At 34.6% G+C, this 16,987-nt stretch overlaps 1 protein-coding gene across 2 annotated transcripts; it reads right to left on the reverse strand.

Annotated features, from left to right (window-relative positions):
* Positions 1-1,230: 1,230 nt before the first annotated feature.
* LOC142340862 (uncharacterized) lies at positions 1,231-15,809 on the reverse strand. 2 transcript variants are annotated; one of them, XM_075391609.1, is made up of 5 exons: positions 15,595-15,809; positions 15,003-15,152; positions 9,361-9,546; positions 8,837-9,078; positions 1,231-1,642 (listed from the first exon to the last, which is right to left on the reverse strand). In XM_075391609.1, the coding sequence occupies exons 2-5, from the start codon at positions 15,115-15,117 to the stop codon at positions 1,493-1,495; spliced, it is 693 nt and encodes a 230-aa protein (XP_075247724.1). In that variant the 5' UTR covers positions 15,118-15,152; positions 15,595-15,809; the 3' UTR covers positions 1,231-1,492. The 2 variants fall into 2 exon arrangements, with proteins under 2 accessions (XP_075247724.1, XP_075247723.1); XM_075391608.1 differs by having other exon boundaries at positions 15,538-15,809.
* Between the last annotated feature and the right edge of the window lie 1,178 nt (positions 15,810-16,987).

Below are 16,987 nucleotides of genomic sequence, written 5' to 3' on the forward strand. Positions count from 1 at the left end.
TAATCCGGAAACTAACGCAACAATTTTGTCAACGGAGTTCCGGTACTTTTAGCAAATAGGTACCTAAGTATGTTACCTAATTGCTACAAACAGTGATCAAACTCGTACGCCCATTAATGCTCTTATGCGTTGCGTCTATATGTTCTAATCGAAACGACACGTTACTTACTGCTGATAAAATTTGACAACGTTGAGTACCTTTATGCAAAAGAAAATGCCGAGAGAGTGGAGAGGGAGAGAAACGATCAGACAGAGCAGTTGGAAATATTTGTTATTTATTAAGTGCTTTGTTAAGGAACGGAGTTGCTTGGTTGGAATTACTAAATCTGTAAAGTTAACAAACAAAATATGGAGAAGGTCCTAAAAGTCTGGCCGATAGCAGATCTACTGGGTGGCAGAAATTGATGGAATCTTTTTTTTCTATAGTCAAGCGGTTGATTATCTGAATCTGATACTGATAGATATAGATTGGTCGAATAGACCTGGATGAAGTGAGGGTCTTAATTTAGCGTTACATAAAAATATTTGATTCTAATTGTTAGCTTCATTTATTGCATTTATTGCATTCTGTCTATTACACTACTAGTGGCTGGTGTTACGATTTTTAATTCAATTATCCGGATTGAAGTATTCAGGCAATCGAGGGAGCAACATTTGTGGGTGTAAATCAGTACAGTCCTAACAACAATACGAACAAGCAAACATTTTTTAGAAATTTTAATTGAGGTTTGTGCTAGCCAGTATCTCACTCGAATCCTTTTAACGAGAAAAATTGAAAATTCTACAGTCAGGGACAATATTAGATCTTTTTAAAATGAAGTTACTATTAGAGACTTTTACGCGTTTTTACGGATTTCATTTAGGTTTATGATAATATTTATGATGCATCCTTTTTCTAGCAGTTTTTCAATGCTCCCCTATTTGTCAAAAATTGTGTTTAAAAAAGCAAGTACTTTGGCTGCGTGTGCCTCCTGAAAACGTAAAATTTTTGCTGACGCAAGCGTCTGTGCTTGATTTTTCTTCAAAGCCGTGATGTCATGCGTTGTAGGCTGTCAAATGCGGAACTGTAATGTTTTTTGCTAGGCTCATAATCATACCTACCTTTTCGTTATAATCTACTCTTGCGAGTTATAATTTTAAATTTATCTTAAAAACCTGATCAATATTTGTGATGCCTAGACCGCTTTCCCTCTAACACTAAATGCCACTAATCGACTCCAAAAAGTTGGATATTTTTCAACCATCTTTTTAAAACGAGCCAACATAATGCATTATAGAAATAGAGTAGTGTTGACCAAGATCACAAACCCGAACATTAATTAGATAACTTCTTCAAGCAGAGATATTTTTATATTGCCCCATAATATTTCTGAAAGATGATATCTGGCGTTTCTATTACTAGTAGTCTTGATTCCTGTTTCAGATGTCTGTGTCACAGTCATACGTTTTTCGTAGCCATAATGATGATCGTAACTATATCCATTCTTTGATTTTATGGTTGCTGTTGCAGCTGTGCAAGTAGATCGGCAAATGCTGGACTCCCTTGACCTCTAGGGCCGGCCAGAAGTTCTCGGAATACCAAAGTCTGTTCACACACTACGTAGTGGTCCGTCCCGCCTTCACACACGTAGTCGTCCAGACCCTAAAATGTTCGACAGTTCGAAGAAATCAATCGCTTAGTTTTGATTCAATTGGGAATGTTTCATAATATATCTTAAATATCCTCTTTCAGAACTGAATGTGCCGCGATTTGATTAGTGTGCTTATTTGTGTCTATTCTTTTTAAACCCCCTCCCGTTACAAATTATATGTTCTCATATAGACCGTTACTATGTAAAAAGTAGCACGTGCGCCTGGGAGGACGAGGTTAGTTTTGCCTTGTTTCTCAATGCTTACCGGTTATCAAATGCAAGTGCTATGCGAGTGGGTACTTTAATTATCTCGATTTAGAATATCTCGGCGCGATAGTGATGAAGATTTTTGATCTTGAAATGACGTCAAATGCAGAACTTACAAAGCTTTCGATAGTGTTTCGAAAATACAATTTTCACCAGCATGGCCATAGCTAATTACATATTGGCATTTTAGAAAATGGTGTCGGAGTTTACCTACCAAAACATTCTGCCCACCAATTTTTCATTTATATTCCCGCTTTGAGATCTCTAAAAATGATGACATTCAAATGAGGATTTTTTTGAAAATTTCGAAAGTGTAACCGGATAAATCCAATTGTGCATCAATTTTGGTTTTAACTTAACTATAGTTTTCAAGAGTTCATAAGTTCCTGAAAAGTATTTCAGCTTCTAGTTCTTGGGGAAGGACTTCTTGCTCAGGGCTTTTGCAGAATTTGCTCACATTTTGTTTTTAAAAACTTTTTCCTACATAGTCCTTGACTGCAATTTGATTTAACTTAAGACGGGCTTCGACATGCACTGAGATTACTGCGAAGATGAAGAATTGTCATGCACTAAGTTTTTCGTGAGACTAGAGAATCTGCTTCGAACAAAGGCTTGTAATATCTGTTCCTGTTATAAAAATGGATCTTTTTGATCAATATTCTGGTCCTAAAATTGTATTGTTTTTATCAACATGGAACAAAGAACATTCTCATTGGGAAGTGACTGACTTTTCAGCAAACACTTCCTTATATTTTTCCACTTTTTGACATAAAGTCTTCTTCAGTATTAAGGCCTTGAAATTTTTCATTTTTCAAACTGTAGTGTATTGATCAACATGTGACAGAAAATAATATTTTCGGAATAGGACCATATTTTGCCGGGCCTCCTTCTAAATCTCCAATGAAGTGGAACTATTAAACCAACTTCATTACTTATTTATTCTAAGATCTCTTTTCAAGTCTAAAAGATTTGGTTATTGGCTTCGGAACCCGAGTTTTTTTTGCTCATAGTTTCCAGTGGTTTCGGAAAAAGCTCACGGAAAAAATCACTTAATTTTAGATAAGAAATAAACTGCCGCCTTTACTTTAAACGAACTGTGCATCTAGCGCTTTTGGCCATGTTGCGCGGGATACGGCCATGCCTTAGCGGCCCATAGGATTTGATATAAAACTATCACAACCGAAGAAATTATCACGACCAAAATTCAAAGCGGTTTATTTTCTATTTGAAACTTTGAAAAATTCATAAACTCCTGCTAAGTATTCCAGCTATGCAACTCAATTCCAGCTTCTAACATTTGAGGAAAGACTTCTTACTCAGGGCATTTAAAGTATTTGCTCACAGCTGGTTTTCAATTTTTTTCCTTAATAGTCATTAACTTTAATTTGATTCAATTTGAAACGGGATTCAAGATGCACTAAGATTACTATGAAGATGAAGATCTGTCAAACAATGAGTTTTTCATGAGAATAGAGAATCTTCGTCAAAAAAGGCTTGTAATCTGGTAATCTGTGTTTCTGTTATAAAAATATTCTTTTGATCAATGTTCAGGTCCTAAAATTATATTTTATTGATCAACATAGGACAAAAAATTGATCTCATTGGGAAGTGGCTGACGTTTCTGCAAATATTATCCTTATATTTTTGCATTTGCTTTCTTTGACGTAAAGTCCTCTTCAGTAATTTTTTCCATTTTTCAAATTGTAGTATATTATTCAACATCTGACATCAAATTGTTCTCATTGGGAGATGGTTGGTTTTTAATTCGAGGCGGTGTTATTTGTCAAATTTTCGTCAAATTGATGTCCTATGTTTTAGTGCAAGTTCTTGATTGTAGTCTATTGATCAACAGAGGACAAAAAATTACATTTTCAGTATGGGACCATTTTTTGCCGACCAACCTTTTAATTCTCTGATGAAGTGTGACTATTAAAATAACGTCAATACATATTTAAATTAATATCCATTTTCAAGCCTAAAAGTTTTGGTTATTGGCTTCGGAACCCGCGTTTTTTGCTTATAGGTTCATGTGTTTTCGGAAAAAAAAACTACTTAATTTTTTGATAGGGAGTAAACCACCACATAACTTTTAAAGACCTATGCATTTAACGCGTTTGATCATGCCCTTTGGGCTACGGCCATGCTTCAGTGGCCCGTGGGACTTGATATGAAACTTTCAAAACCGAACAAATTATCACAACGAAAATTCAAATTAAAAGTGTTTTTTCCCGTTGGGGTTCGTTACCTATCTAAATTTATCTGGTGTTTTCTGTAGGGTTTGTTTCCTAGATTCAGTTGCTTGTATTGTTTCCTTAATTAGTTCTTTTAATCTCGAATTTCACTGACGGCTCTGTAATCACTTCAATTAATCTCGGAATACACTGACGATCGGATTTTGCTTTTGCGGATTATATTTTTTGAGGAAATTATGGCTCGTAACTATACATGCACTACTCACGTTAATTTTTGGATTTCGGTTCTAAATTTTCAAGCAAATGCCCAATTTCAACTCGTGAAACACATTTTCAACGAGTTTTCTTAAATTGAAACAAAGAAAAAAATTACTCTTAAATTAGGCGTTTGAGAGGTCGGTTTTGAAAAGCTCTCGCCTATGGTTAATAGAAGGAACTGCCTTAAAAATTAGAGCACAGTTACGCGCCCTTTATTTCTGGCAATATCGACATACATTATGGTACCAAAAAACTATGTATACCAAAAGATTTCTTAAAAAGCAATACAAACATCAAATAATAAAAAAATTTGAGTTCAAATTTGTTCTCTAATAACGCGTCATTACACTTTTAGCTGTTTTTAACGTCTAGCAAACGGTTTGTATAGTTTTCATACAGTTTTCTCTCGACGTTTGCGTCAATTTCCTTCCAAATTTCGTACAATTTTTCTTCTGAATTTTCCGAAAAAATTTTTTGTTTTCGTAATTGTTGCCTCATAATCGCCCATATATTTTCAATAGAATTCAGAACTGAACTGTATGCTGGCCATTCCAGTACCTTTCACTCGTTTTCTTGGAACAAATTGCCGATAATCTTCGATTTATGCGCAGGGGCATCGTCTTGTTGGAAAATAATGTCCAGGAAATGCATTTTTTCTTCGTAATTTAAAAAAAATTTCAAATAACCGACAGCGTTTACCTTGTTTGAACACTTCACAACCAATTTCCAGTCATTTGATTTTAATACACCCCTTTAATGATAATCGTATGTCAGAACTCAAATTTTTTGTGTTCCTTTTTCGAGAAACCTCGTTTCATTTCCTCAAAAAATTCTTGACAATTCCGTCGCTGTAGATGCAAATACTTGTTTCATTAGCAAAAACAACATTCTGTCAGATCGCAAAAAGCTTTTTGAGCATTTTGATGCATCATTGTGAACGAAAATACTTAATTTTCTTCTTCAAACTAACTTTTTTGCCGCATTTGTTAAAAAGACGCCATGTTTTTTCGAGAAGTCGTCTAACTGTACCTATGGAACTAGTATCGTAGCATGAGAAAGTTTTATGAGCCCTTCTAATGCGCTCCAGTGAGGTTTTGGGATCTTTCAAAACATTGGTAATTAACTTTTTTTCTGATTTTTTTGCGACAATTTTGGGGGTCTTCCGCCCAATTTTTGTGCCTCAAAACTATTATTTTTCATGTAACGTTTGTGTTCTTACTGTGCACTGGATCTTGATTTCAAGTTGAGTCGTTTCTGTTTTTATACAATGATAATTCAACATCTCGTAGCGCATTGGGTAACAAATTGGCAAACATTGAAACAACAAAGCCGTTTAACCATCTTTTTTGTTAAAAGCGGAGAAAGTGAGAACGAAATTTCTCCTAATACTTCTAAATTTCACACCTTTTTTAACGCCTTTGTGCAAACCCTCTATACTTTAATTGTATGACATCATAAGGCAACATTTTTAAGCGTCAAATTTACGCATTTTTAAGGGGCCTTTCGGCGTGCATGCTTTAGAGGCGCATTGGGCAGCATGGTTAAGCGAACATATCGAGAGAAGTCAATGACTTAAAAGGTTTAAAGTAGATGAGTGAGAACCCAACCCGGGAAAAAAGGCCTGTTAGTCAAGTCTGGGTGCCACAAGGCTATGAAAGCTTGAAATTATGCTCGCCCAGAGGGAGGACTTACTGTCCTGCGTATAACGTCATTTGAATTGCTCTCAAATGAGTTCATTGTTCACGCTTCTTTGCTGGATCACAGTTGCTCTCGGTATGAAATATGTTTATTGTAACAAAAAATTGCTCCTGGAAACGGTGGTTAGTAGTGATTATTATGCAGTTGATAAGTTTGAGGACTGCTAATCAGAGGGTCATGGTTTCGAACCCGTGTAGTGTACCTTCCGTTTTATGGCCATGAAAATCTATCATCTAGACCTTGCTGCCTAGCGTTCGGGAGAAATTTTTGCGAGTTTAATTGTTTTATGAAACGCGTGTGCTCTATCTTTGGGGAAAATTTTCTGCATGTTTAAGGGTCTTTAGGAGCACGTGCTCAAGAGCCGCATCGAGCAGCATGGTTAACTGAACACCTAGAGAAGGTTCAATGACATAAAACCTCAAAAAAGATCGATGAGAACCAAACCCGGGACAAATAACTTTTAGTTAGGTGCGGTTACCATCAGGTTATGAGGGCTTGAAAGTATGCTCGCCCAGAGGGAGGATTTACTGTCCTGCGTTCTTCGTGCATTTGAATTGCTCTCGAACGAAATGCTCTCGAACGAACTTGTGTATGTTCTTTTGCAAAATTTTAGCCTTACAGTTTCCGCGCTTTTCTAGAATAGTCTTCATTTTCTTCCAAATTAGTTTTTCGCGCTTTATTTATGATTTTTGCTTGCTCTCAATTACTCTCAATCTGAAATACCTTTATTGTTAACCTAAAAGTGATCGCGAAAAAACGGGATTAGTAGCTTTTATAGCGCAGTTAAAAATGGAGGAACGCTAATAACATAGCAGGGTTGTTGTTTCGAAATCTTTTTTGAGTACCTTCTTTTTTGTATCAGTTAAAATTTCTATTCTACACCATACTGCCTGGCGTTCGAGAGCAAATTTCGTTATTTTGTGAACCCTAGTGTGTGTATGTTTGGGGGGTGTTGACAATGGTTAATATTTTTTCTTTGTAGCAATTCTTCTTCCCTGTCTCTTGATCTTCTGTGGTTGTTGAATTTCATTTATAACGGAAATTTTTCGTAGAAATGGATGATTTTGTTTTTGTTTTATTTATGATCGAATGATTTTTTGAGAAATCATTCTTCACACTTTTTCTTCTTTATTCCTTTTTTTCCCAACTCTCTCTATCTTTCTCTATCTCTTTCTTTTCTCTCTTTATATTTCTCGTCTGCCTTTGTTCCTTTTCTTGCTTTCATTTTTTCTTTATTTTTCTCTCTCTTTCTTGCTTTGTTTCTCTCTCTCATCCTATCTATCTTTCTCTCTGTGTGTGTGTTTGTGTTTGATTATGATTTTGTTTCTCCTCTCTCTCCTTTTTCCCATTTTCTCTCTCCTTTATCTCTCACACCCTTTGTTTCTTTCTCTATTTATTTCCTCCTCTTTCTCTCAGTCTCTCGTTTTTTTTCTTCTTTTTTTCATTCTCTCACAATTTTGTACGCTGCACATAACGATTGCGCAAAATTGAGAATTTGGTCCCCCGATAAAGGGTGGGTCAAAACCGTATATATCAAAGATCTACAGACAGAGTGAATTGAAAAAATCAGTCAGCTGTCTCTCTCTTCCACGGCTTTTTTTGGTTACGCACAGGTTGAATTTTTATATAGCTGTTGATTTGCGGTTCTATTACCATTATCCAAAAAGTTGCTTAAATTAAGTATGAGCATTTCTAGTTGTGTTGACTAATCTTCCTCTGTTATATTAAACATCAGTCGTACTTGAGCACAATGGTTAACAGCACTCCTATCTTGACATGATTTAAAGGTCTCAATGATGCAGCCTAGCATAATGCATGCGTTTTGAGACGCGCCTTTTTGTCATTCTGAAACTCCTAATCTGCTCAACTTTTTAGGCATGCGGCATAGCAAAAACCAGCGACTCACAAATGCCATTGTCCAGAATTTTGCTGATGTAGATAGGGCATTAGACAAATACAGTACGCATCGGTTGCGTAAGTATTAAGATCTATGGCTGTTAAACGAGGGACAGGGGTTCGATTTCAGTTGGCTCGAAGCAGAAATCTTAATTTCTTTAAAACCTTCTTTTCCTTCAAATTAATTTCTTGTGATGATTTTGCGGCCCTGCTAGTGCTTATCATGCACGAATCATGCTTTAAAAGCAGAAATCATGCTGTACGTAGCTTTTTGGTACCATGTTGTAGTAAGGGATAACACTGAAGATATCATCAAAACAAGACATGTGATCACGAATTAGCTGTGTGAGACTTTGAAAAGTTTAGAAAAAGTATTACAAGTTTCATTAAAAAATCTAAATGTCTGGACAAAGTGTATCGGTTCACCGTGTTTGCTGTAACTTTCGAGCAAAACTACAAATCTGTTCTAAAAAACAATTTGACAATTTTTCTCAGCAATTAATCTTTCACTCTGCCAAAAGTTATGCATAAAGCATGAAATTTACAATTGCGTGCTCTGCTTCTTGCATAGTCGCTTTTTTATTAACTTATGTCTTCCCTCGCATGTATACTCGTGCTTCTGTTAAGAGGGAATCCAACACCATGGCGCTACAATTATCCATTTTTTCTAGGCATTTTATTCATAACCTATTTCTTTCGATCGGGCGTCACTGCGTCGTCGTTAGCCTCACCTGAAATTGTTGAGCCAAAACTGTCTCAGTCAAGCAACCGAGCATCAAATGAATATCAGATGCAAATTTCTTCCTTCAGAAACTGGATTAATTGGAGTTATTGAAAGATAAAAAAACATTCCTTATCGACATTTCAGGAACCCGAAAAATCGGCCGAGTTTACCTTGTAATTTGTTTTCCCAGGTTTCTTCCTAGCCACACACATTTCATCACGTGCGTCTGTTTTCTCCCCCGGCTGTCTATTACCCCAGAGTGCATGTGGCATCACCTCCTCAACTGGAAAATTGCTCACATACAGGTCTTTGTCCCTCCTAACTGCCAGCACATCTGCCAGAGTCGGGAAGTCAGTGCCAGGTCCATAGACGAGTGGGGCTGCCCTCTTTCGCTTGTACTGACAGAAGTAACCTGAAAGCGTGCGCGTGAATGATGAAACATTGGTCTTAAAACAGTAAACTTCAGCTGGGAAATCGGCTCGTAAAAATTAGGGATTGGCTCCTTGAGCTGACTGTAAACAGATTGTAGGTCGACCCAAGATAAAGGATCATTTGAACTCTCAGCCATTGAGACACGAGGCCGAAATTTGCTTCTAATAACAAGCTCCGAGAAAAAATAGTTTTGACTATTCAGACATTAATATATTTGCGGCTGTCCTATTCACTGGTAGTAGGGACAGTTTATAATGGTAACCTGGGATGCTGTTCCTTGGTACACCCTGACCAATGACATAGACATTGATAGCAGCGATCTCTTCCATGGTCTTTGGAGTCGGTAAGGTACTTTGGAACTCCTCCCCACAGTAGATCGCAGCCTCTGTCCTGTTCGCTGTGCCCTCCGACACTTGACGCATTGAGTAACAGGACTCCGGGGTAGCACCTGAAAAAGTATTGAGCAAAAATGTTAAATTTGAACTATCAGACAAAAATTTCTACATTTCTCACACTCAAATTTGTATTGCCATTACCATCAAAAACTAAGCGCTAAATATCGATCAATGGGATGAATGGTCTAACTTTTTAAAATTTGCCCCTAAAATTACTTTTTTTCGTTCCCAGTAGAGTGAAAACTTTAATGTTAAAACTTTTAATAAAAAAGTTGAAATTCTGATATGCAAGTGAGTATCACCCTATGAAAACAAAAATTGAAACGAGACACGACAAAAGTTCTCTGTTTTTTTCCTTCTAGCGACCGTACCAAGTCTTTTTTTTTTCAAAAATACTTTACCTGCCTGTTAAAATTTTTATTTAAAAATTATAAAGCATTTTCAGAAAATTTGGATTTTTCTGCCTTTAGTTTCAAAAGCCCGAGGTGTGGTGGTTTAAGTTTCACAGTCGGAGACCGATAATATTTTAATAGACAACTGCAAATGCCGTACGCATTTAAATAAAAATTTGCAATTTTTCACCGAGCTCGAATTTTTTTTCTTGCCAAATCAATTTGCTTTGCTTGTTAAGTGCCACCATTTTAGCTCTACATGTAATGCGTTTCAAATGAAGAAAGTAACACCGTTTTTAACTCTCAGTCCCTATAAATTAAGTCCCTATAAAAGTCCAAAACCACTACATATATTTTGCCTAAATTTTCTGAGAAATTTAAAACGGTTCCGTTTTTCTGCGCAATATGAAACAGAAATAGAAATGAAGGTGGAATTAAATGACCACTTTTTTGATTTTTAAACAAAACTGATTCTTTTGAACAAAACTGACGCAAGCGTTTTCAGAAAAGGCAACTATCAGCTTTTTCAGTGTTCCCTAATTAAGTTTTTTTTGAATTTGTTTTTATTACTGTCACCTTTACTTATTTTTCATTTCTGTATTGAAGACCTTTTGCGTTTAAATTTAAGTAAAAAATTGAAACTGTCAGAATCAAAATAAATTAACACCAAACAATCATCGAATCAATTTAAAACCGTTTCAAAACTAATCAATATTGGTGAGATTTGGTTTTCGGTTTCATTCTATTGAATACCACTTAATGGATGAGGCCAATAATTTTTTTCAACTGAGCATAAAATGAACACGTGTCACCAATTGAAAAATATAAGACTACAGCATAATCTGTTATAGATAATTCGCGGGTTTTCGCTTTGATTGTTAAGAAAATTGTCGAAAAAAAACACTCGATTTTTCCATTAATTTAACTTTAATTTGAGAGTTAGACAAATTAAAGAAAGATTGATCGACAAAATTTTAAAACGCGACTTTCATAAGTACTAGCTTCGGAAAAATAGTTTACTAGCAACACTACATATGAAGGGTCTTAAGAGAGTTTAGTTTTTTTAAAGAATTAGGTCCTATGTAATTTAAAAAATTCAAAAGGTCGGTTTTCAGGCTAAGTTTTCCGTGTATTGGTTCTACCAGTAATAGAAATTTACTAGTTCCAGCTAAGTGTTTTTTTAAGTATTAGATTGCACTTTGTACGATTTAAAAAGTTTATTAACAGGAAGACAAATTAAATTATGGATCAGTCTATTCTGTATTTGATGGCTGAAGCGAGAGAACAAAATGAACTCAAATGTTTTTTCCTGTAAAGGGAAAAAATTAAAATGCTAAGTACGCTCCCCCAGAACTCCAGATTTTATTACTTCACTGTGCATGACTTTTAAACCATACTGACCGTATGTGTTGATCCAATGATGTTTCGTGTCACTCTAAATCTAGGAACATAACATTTCAAAAAATGCGCAGATAATGTTTACTTAGTGTTTGAGAGAAATATTCAACGAGAGTAGTTCTTTTGGTAATCGTATTTTTTCCTTTATACTATACTTATGCTGGCTGTTCTTATCAGTTTCCAAAATAATCGGAAATGTCTTTCAGCTTCAATTGTTATTAACCATTGTTCGAAACTGAGCAACGTGTTTCTATACAGATACTATTATGATCGTCGTTCATTTGCTGCATTGTACTTGAAATGAAAAATAGCGAACGTTAATTAAATTAGGTAAAAGCAATGTTTTAAATAATCTGAGACCTGCTTACTATAACAAAAATGCCAAAAAAAAAGATTTTTATTAGGTTAATTTCGGTGGTATTCTTCAACTTGACCTCCCAAAAATTTTAACTTCTTTGTCCTTCAGATTTATTGAGAGAGAGAGAGAGAACTAGCTCTACAGTTCCGGAATTTTCTTTTTTTTGTATTTTTTATACTCACATTTTTCATTTCTGTAACAGAAAGCTTTCTGTTTCAAACGAAAATCAACTGAGGGCGTGATATGTGAAACCAAGCATTTGTGAAACCGTTTTAATCTGTTTCTTTTGCATTTCCTGCTTCGCAGTTCCGCTGTTTACAAAACTATATATTTCCAAAATTAGACATTGTAAACATATTTTGTCGGTTTTGCCCCGCAACAAATGGCTCAGTTCCCGGACTTGACTTTGAGAGCATTCCAGTATTGAAGCAGCAATTTTATGCAGCAATTTGAAGCAGCAATCAGTTAGAAAAGCTAGTTCATGATTTTAAGGATAACTTTATTCTAGGTGGTAGCGAGTTGGTAAATGTTTTTTGGTAGTTGTTTGTTTTCTCATGGTCTTTTCTAAATATACTTTCCTTGATTATAAACACTGACTAACTTGATGTTCTTGGGAAAAAGCCATTTTTATTGTGAGGTTGTCGATGATAGAACAAAAATGATGAAGCTCAAATTTTTCCAGAGGAGACATCACTCTGACAGGTCCATTGACCTATTTGATGTTCTCCCCAAATGCATATAACTTCTTGATTGTAAATTGTTTGTGTAATCATTAAGTGAATTACTCGATATGTATTTGAAAAAAAAATTCATTATTATTTCAACAGTTAAATCCCACAATTCGGAAGCAACAAATATCAAATGCTTTTCAAATTTCTTTATATGCAGTTTATGGTTGAGATCGTTCTGTTTATTCTGTTTTTAACAGAACATGAGATCAATTTACCCCAAAAAACTTCTTTCATAGTAACTGGGTATGACTTCAGGTTAGTTAAGGGCAATTTACTGCATTCGGCTCATTTAAAATCATTTCAGATTTCAGCGCTTTCTAACGTCGGCACTTTATAAGGTCAGCTCTTTTGCATGCAATTACAAAAAAAGGAGTTTTTTTTAGACTAATGCAGCGATATTTGTTCTGCCACCGACCACTAGGTTACACACAAATGAATTTTCAAAAATCAGAACAATAGCACAGTTTGGTTCATAGATTAAGCTCAAGTAACCCTTCGGTATGGTTTTTAGTTTAACTTCAACCAGCCGTTGGTTGTTTTCATTTGCTATAAATAAACTGGAGCTGCGTCATGCTCAAACGCGCGCGCTTTTTTGTAGTAATTTAGTTTTTGATATTTTTTGTCAGGTTGTAATTGACTTTCAAATTTCAACACAAAAATTTTCAAGAAAAGGGAATTTTACTCAGGGTTTTTTTCTTCATTTTTTGTGTAAGTGGCTTTATGTGATTTTGAGAGCTAAATTGATAGAAACCGGGATATTTTTTTATTTTCTGCTTACTTGATAAATTTATCTATCTAAAATATGTGAAAGTGAATTACATCTGATTCATTTAATATCTCTCTGTTTGCTTTAGTGTTCATTCTAGTAAAATGAAGAAAACAGATCTCACTTTTAAAGAAGGCTTTTTTGTGTACACTTATATTTTTTTCTAGGAATAAATCACAATTAAATAAAATAAGATGAAGTTCAGATTTTAAATGTTCCACTGATTGTCTATTAGTGCTGAATAGCAGCTGATCTCCGAAGAAGGCTGCGGGCAACTAATAATTTTGTCTTCTTTGACACTGTGTTTTAATTAAAATTTGGTAAAATTTGTTTATTTTTTGTTCATATATTTCAATTTTACTAAAATGAGAGGTTTCTGTGACATTCTAATGAGGTATGATAATGCTACAAAGTGCTGCAATGGCATTCCATACTTAAAAAGTATTTGTTTTGGAAAAAGTTTGGAGTTTTGTCTTATGGTGTTGTTTTTTGTAGGGTTGTTCCAGTCTGAATAAAGAAAGATATCATTTGTTGCAGAAAAAAATACAAGAATCTCATATTGGCCTGACTTGAAAACTGACAAATTAAAAAACACATAAATGAATTTTCAGTTCTCGGGGTTTTTCTTGATACTTTTTGTTATTTTGGCGTTCAATCTAAATTATTTCTGAATGATCCTTGAGAAAATATGAACCTTTAATTTTCATTCAATTGGCTTCTATTCATCGATGTTAATATGACACTTTTTACTTTTGTAAATATTTGGAGTCTTTTTAAGTTTAATTTATCATTTGTCTTTTCAATTTCGTTTTATTTGCTACATTAGTCTTTTTTTAAATTGAACTTATCGATTTTTTACGACTGCTGATGAGTCCAATTTTCTCAGGAGGCATAAGTGAAAATTCTGAATGTGTTCATTCGACTTACTAACATCTTTTCCAAAATCTGCTCCTTGGATTTTCTGGAATTTACTCTGAAATTGCTTTTAGTTAGCACCAATATTTCCAAAAAATGAATTTTTTTCAATAATTTTTCTGTTGTCATTTCAACATATACTTGATTATATGAATTTATAACTAAATTGATAGAAAACCTTGTGATAAGTTCCAAGGGCAAATATGAATTACTTCACTTTGGATTTGATTTGGTTTGGTATTCTCAATTTAGATTTCTAAGTTAGTGTTGAGTTGAGTTAACTTTTAAAATTTTGAGCTCATTTTGCACTCATTTTGATTTGTTTTTTGTGTAAAAATTGTTGTTTGCTTGAAATATTTGTTTTTTTTTCTGGTATGAACTTTATTTACTTGGACATCTGTCCTTTTATAAGAATCTATCAAAGTTAAATTAACAAAAAATGAACCACATTTTAAAAAGCAGTCCATCTCTGCAGACAATTTAGATATTATTTTTGATGAGTGGGAAAAGAGCTTTATGTACCATCTGTTTTATGACGTATAATCCTTTGTGCTTCTTAAACTGCAGCTAAAGTTCACATCAACAACCCGGGCCGAGGTGTCCATCCGTACTCCACAGTTATTAAGCGAGAATAAGGGTACGAAGCAATTTTCACTCCTAAGTAGCAGGAAAAAGAGTGTGAGAGTGATTTTGAAGAAATTACGCATTTTAAAACTCTTTGCACTCTTTACTCCTCTCTTATTACACCCTTAACAATTCCTTATGATTACACTCTTTAGTCCAATTTTTAGCAGGGAAATTGCCAAGCCTCTTTGAGGCAAATTTGTCTCAAGTTTTCTCTCCATGTGACAAATGTTCTGAGTTCAGGCCAAGCTAACCCTCATCTGCTATATTCCAGGCAGATCGTAATGCCTGAAGCTTGTTTTTTTTGTAAAAATTCAATCAGTACCTGATATTTTGATCATGCCAGGACGACATTGAGTAGGATCCAAGTCAACGCCCGCCTGTGCTCGTATCTTAACAAGTAGCAGTGAGCCCAGTAAGTACAGCAACGGTGACATCATTCTGCAAAAACTTGCGCTGTGTCAGCTTTATATATCTAAAAATGTGAATAGGGATATGTTTAAGTATAAATGTAATAATTGTTTTTTTTTATGTTTCTTTAATTGCGTTTGTCGGTAAAGTATATCAACGGTGCAATTTGTTCAACCCCATTTGGGTGTTCTTTCAAATATTTCTGATACTATTTTTCACTTCGAGTGGACTGCAAAAAAGAATATAGCTTTTGCAGTTCGAAGTCATTTTTCAGATTAAAAGCATTTATTTTAATATTTATGCTGTTCTTTAATGTTCTTCTACAAAATTGGTTTCAATACGGTATCTCAAATTAAAATGATCTGTTGCGCTTATATGATAATATTTTTTGCAGAGAAAAAGCAAAAGCTGTCAAAAGTATTTAAAAAAAAAACAGATCCATTACTCACAATTTTTCAACAAAATATAGCGGCAGCAGTTCTGAAGCAGCAAAAAGACAATTTTACAAAGCTGGTAGGAGGTCTGTGGAGGCTGCCTTCTGGTTTCTCAAATTTAACATCAAAATAATTTTGACTTTTAATCTAAATTAATTCTGTGAATTCTGAAAACAGACTGTCATCTGTTAATCACAACTTATTCACATGTCATCTTGAAATTTAATTCCACAAAGCCTCTTAAGAACGCAAATTAAAATTCGGTTTCTTTTCAAAGTGGCGAAAATCATCAAAACCAATTTCAAAAACTTCTGTTGCGAATTCTGTTCGCTAAATTGAACTGGTATCATAAAGCATCAAAAGGCGCCTTTGCTTGTAAACCAGACGTTCAGCGGTTGAATTTTTCATTATCCAGTCGTAGTAATTGTTCAGAGTTTTTGTTCAACCCAGACTAAGGTACAATAGACCAGCTGAGTTCACTTCGGTCAAAGAAAACAAGTCGCTTCTGAAGATTTCTGAACAGAATCGATGAGCATTCATTCGGCAAATATTTTTTGTTTGTTTGTAACCTCAAAAAGATCGAAATAAAAGAAACCAAGGCTTCAAATAAAAATTAAACAACAAATATAGAAGCAACACCAGCCGAGGGTTGACTTCAAAAAGTTTGAAGCGCAAAGAAGATGCAACGCGCTATCCGCTTAGCAAGCAGAGAGATCAAAAGTTTGAAAATTTGTAGTAGTGGGCCAATGAGTATTACAAGAGTCATATTTCTTCGACCAATTTTAGGTATAAAAAGAACCTGTGCCACAGATATTGCTTATTAGAAGATATTTCCTCAAGTTTGTTAGCTGTCCTTAACCTTGGTTTGACAATAAATGACAAGATATGCTTTGGCAGGATCTGAAATTTTCACTGGAAATAGACTCGAGCACAAAATGAGAAAAATGGTTTGGCAAAAACGCAAGATTCATTTTAAAGTCGTCTCTTACTAATAGGAAACAGTGTGTTAGAAACGGAATAGTTGAATCCGACTGGACAGTAAAAAAAAATCTACGTGTTCCATAAGGTACTGTACCAGGAGCACTAATATTCATCCTTTATGTAAATGATTTCGGTGAGGAAACAGGAAAAAAAAGTTTTATGATTTGCAGCAATTCTATATTACGAAAAACTGTACAGTATTTAAAAGCAAAGGCTGAAAAATATTTATAGAAGCAGAACAAAATATGAAACAAGTGAACTCTAAATAAAAGAACAACAGAAATAAAGTTTTCAAAAACGAAAAGTTGCCAACTGTCAATTGCGTGGAATTTAAAATTAGTTTATTGAAATCAACAGATGAATGAAAATATCTAGAAGTTATTCTTAATAGAGAGTTGACTTACCAAAAACAGCTCGATAAAATTATCAGCAAAATAGCACTCGCCATCACATCATTTTTTTGTTACGCAATCAAATACTATTT

Source organism: Convolutriloba macropyga, chromosome 6 (assembly GCF_964194025.1).
Source record: "Convolutriloba macropyga chromosome 6, txConMacr16.3, whole genome shotgun sequence".
Lineage (NCBI taxonomy): Eukaryota > Metazoa > Xenacoelomorpha > Acoela > Convolutidae > Convolutriloba > Convolutriloba macropyga.

Bases quoted from the DNA above. Each gene is read 5' to 3' on its own strand.
- LOC142340862 (XM_075391609.1), bottom strand. From the start codon at position 15,117: ATGATGTCACCGTTGCTGTACTTACTGGGCTCACTGCTACTTGTTAAG. The intron at 9,547-15,002 runs GTACTGATTGAA...ATACTTTTTCAG, and splicing joins TGGCATGATCAAAATATCAG to GTGCTACCCCGGAGTCCTGT. The intron at 1,643-8,836 runs GTAAACTCGGCC...CGAACATTTTAG, and splicing joins CTGGGAAAACAAATTACAAG to GGTCTGGACGACTACGTGTG.